The sequence below is a fragment of the Protobothrops mucrosquamatus genome, unplaced genomic scaffold (assembly GCF_001527695.2).
Source record: "Protobothrops mucrosquamatus isolate PMUCROS unplaced genomic scaffold, P.Mucros_1.0 scaffold1116, whole genome shotgun sequence".
NCBI classification, from domain to species: Eukaryota; Metazoa; Chordata; class Lepidosauria; order Squamata; family Viperidae; genus Protobothrops; species Protobothrops mucrosquamatus.
This window is the reverse complement of record NW_015387335.1, coordinates 170,556-178,079: the sequence shown is the minus strand read 5'-3', so window position 1 is coordinate 178,079 and position 7,524 is coordinate 170,556. Positions and strand designations below refer to the sequence as shown.

The window sequence follows — 7,524 nt, the reverse complement described above, 5'->3', positions numbered from 1 at the left end:
CAGCTCGCGGGACTGGCCTAAGGGATTTTAAAGGGGTTTTAATTACTTTTAAATTGGACGCATTTAAATATTTCTTTTTAATTGATTTTTAATTAGATGTATAACATGTTAGCATTTTATCTATTGTCAGCCGCCCTGAGTCCGCAAGGAGAAGGGCGGGATATAAATGTAATTAAATAAATAAATAAAATAAATAAATCAAAATTCAGACACTTGGCAGCTGACATGTTTAGGACGGTCGCAGTGTCCCAGGATCTTGTGATCTCCTTTTGTGATCTTCTGACAAGCAAAGTCAATGGGGAAGCCGGATTTATTTAACAACCGCGTTACTAACGTAACAACTGCAGTGACTCACTTAACAACTGTGGCACGAAAGGTCGTAAAGTGGGACAAAACTCAACAGCTGACTTGGTTAGCAGTGGAACATTTGGGCTCAAGGACTTACCTGTGTATCCAATGCGGTATTTCATGATTTGCCTAAAACGGGTCAGATCCCAAGTCAAGTCCCCTTTGAACAAATGTAATGAAATAAGCTGCTTTAAGGGAATCCTTGCTAAAGGTCCCTGCATTGCCTTTGAGTCCACCTGGAGGATAAATTGAGGCCCAATTCATTAAAATGTTTGCATTCAGGGGTTTATATATCCATTTTTAATTCTTTTTTTTCACCCTTCTTTCCTGGGCCCTCTAGAGATTTCCATTGGCAGATGCCCAGTATAGCAAATGTGCCCTCATTGGCAACGGTGGTATCCTGCAAGATAGCAGATGTGGACAAGAAATTGACCAGGCTGATTTTATCATAAGGTAGCTGTTTTTTTCTTGGAGAGCTCAATTTAAAGGGTTGGGATCGTAAGGAACTCTGGAGACCTTTCTCTCCTTGGTTTATCAGAGTAGCTACTTTCTCGTTTCCCCATCTTTCTTCTCTTTCTTCCTTTCCTCCTGTTTCCCTTTCTCTTTCTCTCTTCCTAGCCTCTCTTCCACTTCCTTCCTCTTCCTCTTTTCTTCTTTCATTTTCTTTTTCTTCTTCCCCGCCTCCTTTTCCTTCCCCACCCCCTCTTCCTCCTCCCTCTTTTCCTTCACCATCTCCTTTCCCTTTCCCCTTCTCTTTTTCCTTTTCCTTTTCCTTCTCCTCCTCCTTCCCTCCCCTTCTTCTTTCCCCTTCTCCTTCTCTTTCTGTTCCTCTCCCTCCCCTCCTCCTACCTCTGTCCCTTTCTCTCCTCCTCCCCTTCCTCGCCTCTTCTGCTTCCTCATTTTTCTTCTTCCCTATCCCCTTTTACTTGCCCAGCCCTTTTCTTTTCCTCCTTCCTCTTTTCTCTTTTCCTTCTCCTTCCTTTTCTCCTTCTCCTCCTTTTTCTTCTCCTCCTCCTTTCCTTGTCTCCCTCTCCCTCTTCCTTCTCTTTCTTTCTCTTCCTCTCCCTCCCCTTCCTTTTCTCTTTCTCATTTATTCTTTTTCTTCTTCCCCATCCCTTTATTTGCCCATCCCCTTTTTTTCTCCTTCCTTTTTTCCTCTTTTCCTTCCCCTTCCCCTTCTCTTTCTTTTCCCCTCTACTTTCCTCCCCTCCTACCCCTCCCCTTCTCCTTGTCTTCCTCCTCCTCCTCTTTTCCCTCCTCCTTCCCCTTCTTCTCATCCTCCTCCTCCCTTTCCCTGTTGGACACTTTTCTAGTATTTTTGCAGTTAAAACCATTGCTTATTTGGGAATCCTATAAGCATAAAACTCCCCTTCAGTATGATAAAAACAGGGCCTTACGTAGGAGGCACATCCAAAGAAAATGGCAAGGAAGAAGCCATTTCTTCAAGAGATGACATAAAACTCTTTCACCATCTGGTTCTGGGCTGAAGATGTTTGAAACAGGATCAAGAGTTAGCACAAAGAATTTAGGATGGTGAGACTCTGGCAACAACAATGCCTGTTTGAAGTTCTTACAAAAATTCCCACCTCCCCCCCCATTAAGAACAGGACCGAACCTACCCATTTCCCTTCTTTTGCAGTTTTAAATAACAGTAATGCATTGGCTTGAGATTATTCTCTGTGTCTGTTTTCTATTCGCTCCCCCACCCAGGTTTAATCTGCCTCCCTTGAATAGAACTGAAGATGTGGGAACGAAAACACACCTAGTGACCATCAACCCCAGTGTTCTTACTAATAGGTAAGGCGAATGCGTAAGTACAAACAATAAACCACTACAATCTGTGAACAAAGAATGTCTTTGTGTAACCATGCTGGTTTCTTCTTGGGTTTCTTGTTTTTCTTTTTCAGTGGTATTGTGCTAGACTGGGCTTTTATGATCATATTTTTCAAAATTTCCCACATTTCTTGAGTTGTTTTCCCCTTTAGGATTTTCATCCATGGAATTTTTCTTACACTCTCTCTGAGTTTGTTAAAAACAGCTCTTTTAAAGTTTAAGACACTGGCTGGCTGATGTTCTATTGCTTGTCTTTGCATTATATTGAATTCCAATATGGTGTGGCCACTCTCGCCCAAAGTTCTAGCAACTTCAACTCCCTCTATCACTTCTTCTCTATTAGTAAGAATTAGGTCCAGTATAGCTTCTTCTCTAGTTCCCTCCTCTACCTTTTGGATGACAAAGTTATCAGCTAGGTTGGCTAGGAATCTGTTTGATCTCCCACTCGCTGCAGAGTTTGTCTCTCAGTTGATATCAGGGTAGTTAAAATCTCGCCTTACTATTGTGATATATTTCCTACATACATTTGTTAGTTGTTTAGCAAAAAGTTCATTTATTTCTTCTGCTTGGTTAGGTGGCCTATAGTATATGTCTATAGCAATGTCATTCTTTTTTTCCTTTTATATTGACCCACATGGATTCTAGGAGGTTTTCATCCTGGGTTTTGTGGATTTCTATAGAGATGTAGTGATCTTTTATATATAATGCAATTCCACCTTCTCTTTTGTTAGGTCTGTTTCTTTTGAATAGTTTGTATCCTTCCATCAGTACATTCCAGTCATGAGTTTCATCCCACCATTGTTCAGTAATGGCAAGTATATCATATTTACCTTCATATACTAGTACTTCAAGTTCACCTGTTTGTTCCCTAAACGTTGAGCATTCGTGTATAGGCATTTGAGTCCTTTACAGGTCTTGGGTACTTTTCCATCACTCTCTACTTCATTGTGTTTTTCCTTTTCTTCTTCTTTCTCATTACTTCCTACTTCCTTATATGATTGGTTATCTAATGGTTTTTGCTTGGAATTAGGTTCTAAATATCTTGAAGACCCTCCCCCCTCAATTTTAGTTTAAAGCTCTTCTGATAAGATGAACGAATCATTTTCCAAATATATTCTTTCCGGTTCTTGTGAGGTTCACTCCATCCATTGCCAGTAGCCCTTCATGTAGTTAATGCAGACTATGGTCTAGGAAACTGAAGTTCTTTTGACAACACCAGTTTTTAAGCCAGTGGTTCATTTCTAAAAACCTTTGCTCCCTCATTGGATGTTGGCGTTTTGTTGGAAGTATAGATGAAAACACTACTTGTGCTCCTAATTCTTTAACTTTCTTCCCTAGCTGTTGGTAATCTTTTGCTATTGTTTTCATATTCACTGTTGTGTCAATGGGTCCCCACGTGTAGGAGAAGAAAGGGGTAATAATCCATGGGGTTGATTATTTGAATAAGGTTCTCAGTGACATCTTTGATTTTTGCTCCAGGGACACAACATACCTGCCTAGTTTGACTAAAATCAGACCTTTGCTAACTTCTTCCCTCTAGATCAGTGGTGGCAAACCTATGGCACGGGTCCAGAGGCGGCACTCAGAGCCCTCTCTGTGGGCACACATGCGCCGTCGTCCCAGCCCTAGGCCTTTCAGCTGGATTTTATAAAACCTTTTCGCTTTAGGCCTCCGCCGCCGTGTGCAAAAAAAAAAGGTTCAATCAATCAGTCAATTTCAACTTCTCGCGGGGAAAAAAAAGATCTTGCAAAGTTGGAATTGATTGATTGAACTTTTTAGTCCCACCCAGTCTGCCGTTACCACCGCAGCCATGCCCACCCAATGGGCCACACCCACCCGGCACCCAATGATGCATAAGTGGGTTTTGGGTTGCAGTTTGGGCACTCGGACTCTAAAAGGTTCGCCATCACTGCTCTAGATTCCTCCCTCCAAGTTATCATTTTGCTCCCAGCTCCCCTTAATGGTGTTTTGCTAAAAAAAAAAAAAAGAGTTCAAAATGGACTCCTACATCTGCAAATCTATTTTGTTCATGTGCTTTGGATTGTTGCGTGTGTGGTTTTCCTCTGGGATTTTCTCTCTCCTGTTTTTCTTTTGAAGATTCAAAAACCTGGTGGGTCCTCCGATGGCTTTTATAGATGCTGTTCGGGCCTACCCAAATGCCCTTTTCCTCATTCCTGCGTTATCGTTTCATGATCATATTGAACTTGGCTACCGTGCTTTACACATCCTAAAGGATATTGGCCTGCCCCACCAGGCTTTCTTCCTCAACCCACATTACCTGGGTGCCCTCGATATGTATTGGAAACAGAAAGGGATGACAGAAATACGTCTGTCCACTGGCTTCATGTTCACCAGTTTTGCTCTGGAATTCTGTGACCACATCACTCTCTATGGCTTCTGGCCCTTTTTATTTGACCTAACTGGGAAGCCAATCAGTCATCACTACTACGACAATGTGTTGCCAAATGCTTTCGTTCATAGCATGTCCGAAGAGTTCTCCCGTTATATCGATATGTATGCCCAGGGTGTCTTGCGCATACAGCTTGGCAAATGCCAGTGAAATTTGGATAGGCAAGACAGTCCCTAACCCAGGAATAAATCACCCAAAGCAAGAAGCGTCGGTGTGTGGTGCCCATGAATATGTTAGTGTGGAATTTACGCCGGTGAAGAAAACAACCCTCCACTAGGATCCTTCCAAAAACAGGACTTTGCGCACAGCATTCTCTTTTGGCATAACAACAGCTCTTTGTATCTCAATCCATCTATTGGGCAGAAACAGCAACCTTCACACAACCTGGACATTAAGGGGCAAAATAAGAGGACGTGCAATTGTTATGTTTGTAAAAATAAAAAAGAAGCTGTTTTATAAGTAACTGGCCAAAGTGGAGTCTTTTTCAAAAGTTCTTAGTTGGGAAACCCAGAGTGTTTGCAGAAGAAATGTCAGTTATAGGAATGTGGGTGGTTGTTGATTGTTACAACTCGATAATTTGTTGGAGTATCCTATATATATATATATATATATATGTCCTTAATGACTGTAAAAATCCGAATCGGTAACAACACCAGGAAGGAGAAGATGGACAAGGAGGGGAGGGAGAGAAGTTGTGGAATTGGAGTGCAAACAAGGGGAGGCGGGACAATTAAGGCAATTACGGTCGGTCAGGACGAATGGCCCTATCACATGGTCAATGAGTAAGAAACTAGGTTAGCAAGGTTTATAAGAGATCTCTCCACCCCCAACACTTTGCTCTGAAGACGCTGACAGTGGATCAGCAAAAGCTAAGTTTGTTTTAGTATTGTAAATAGTTGCTTTTATTGTTTTAAATTTTTTAACAATAAACAGCTGATTTATATTCCTGCTGGCGTTCGAGGATTGTATACTATTGAATATATATATATGTATGTATGTATGTATGTATGTATGTATGTATGTATGTATATATAAATCACAGTCTGTTTTGAATACATAGCGGGGAAAAAGAGTCTTGAGCGTTAACAAGGTTGATACTATATGATATAAAGCTATTACAGAGTCTAGTTGTTCTGCTATGTATACTGCAAAGTCTCCTCCCAGAAGATAACAAAGAAAACCAGTCATGGAGAGGATGTGTAGCATCCCAGACAATACTGCAGGCCAGTTACTAGAGTTCAAGTTTTGTTAGATAAGTTAGATAAGAATCAATGGCACTCAAAGGGGCTGGACTTAGTTCACTTGTGGCTGTGTGAGGATTCTAGGTTGATCCCCCTTTTCACTCCATCTCCAGGTTCTGCCAGTCCTACACTCAACTGGCTTTCACAAAGTTCTTCCATCCATCCATCCATCCATCCATCCATTTATCATACACTATCCATCTACCCATTTATCATCCATCTACCCATCCATCCATCCATCCATCCATCCTTCCTTTGTGGCACTTCTATTGGATTAGTCTAAGCAGTTTACACAGGAATAACAAAACACACTGCAAGTTATAAAATACCAGACTGTTATAAATAATTAAACCATCAGTCAGCTATAAATTCATAAAACAACGATCAATAATGCCTTACGGATCTGTAGAGAATAAGGAAGATGACTTTGACGGGCCAGATCTGATACCACATCTTATGTCCCAAACAAGCAGAAAGCATGTGTAAGACACTTCCCTAATTCGCATGGGTAGAAGAAGGGGAAGTGGCATGGCACAATCAAACTTGCAAGATTCTGCTACATGGATCTCTTGGGGTATATCAGATCAGGTTAGAAGGTTATAGCTTTAGTCTGACAAGATCTTGTCTATTAGGTATAACCGTGTAAACAAATAAAGAATTGGACTCAATTGGAATTCACCGTATCATCTTTGGTCTAGACCTGACAACAACCTTCATGTAAAACCTCTACCACCTTGCTACAGCATGTTGCACTTTTATTATATTAATTTTATACCAATGCCCTATTGTCATAAGAACTCAGTGGGGAGAATTGAGATAGCATCCTTCTATCCAGGTAACAACTGTGCTTATTATTTACTGGTACCATATTTCATATTTAAATGTCTCAGGTATTTGTTGTAGACCAGTGTTTCCCAACTTACAAATATTGGGAATTCCAACTCCCAGAATTCTCAGCAATGGCCTGTTAAAGCTGGGGAATTCTGGGTATTGAAGGCCACAAATCAGGTAGTTGGGAAAACTGGCCTAGAACCTAAATGGGTTGTACTGTTTACATGATTATGAGCAAAGGAATCAGACCATGACTTCTAACCTGCAGCTGCCCCATTTTGGTGGTCTTAGATGTTCCCACATAGAACTATATTGCAATCTATCTATCTATCTATCTATCTATCTATCTATCTATCTATCTATCTATCTATCTATCTATCTATCTATCTATCTATCTATCTATCTATCTATCTATCTATCTATCTATCTATCTATCTATCTATCTATCTATCTATCTATCTATCTATCTATCGGTAAGGCCACACTTGGAATACTGCATCCAGTTTTAGTCACCACGATGTAAAAAAGATGTTGAGACTTTAGAAAGAGTACAGAGAAGAGCAACAAAGATGATTAGGGGACTGGAGGCCAAAGCATTTAAGGAACGGCTGCTGGAATTGGGTATGTCTAGTTTAACGTAGAGAAGGACAAGGGGAGACATGATAGCAGTATTCCAATATCTCAGGGGCTGCCACAAAGAAGAGGGAGTCAAGCTATTCTCCAAAGCGCCTGAAGGCAGGACAAGAAGCAATGGATGGAAACTAATCAAGGAGAGAAGCAACCTAGAACTAAGGAGAAACTTCCTGACAGTTAGAACAATTAACCAGTGGAACAACCTGCCTCCAGAAGTGGTGAATGCGC

The 7,524-nt window shown here is 41.0% G+C and overlaps 1 protein-coding gene across 1 annotated transcript in view; it reads left to right on the top strand.

Annotated features, from left to right (window-relative positions):
- The window catches only part of LOC107291316 (alpha-2,8-sialyltransferase 8F-like), a 6,684-nt gene extending 1,943 nt beyond the window's left edge, over positions 1 to 4,741 (top strand). The window contains exons 3-5 of the mRNA XM_015820308.1: positions 689 to 801; positions 2,059 to 2,145; positions 4,279 to 4,741. Coding sequence (XP_015675794.1) covers positions 689 to 801; positions 2,059 to 2,145; positions 4,279 to 4,741 — 663 coding nt within the window. The remainder of the gene's footprint in view (positions 1 to 688; positions 802 to 2,058; positions 2,146 to 4,278) is intronic.
- Positions 4,742 to 7,524: the final 2,783 nt, after the last annotated feature.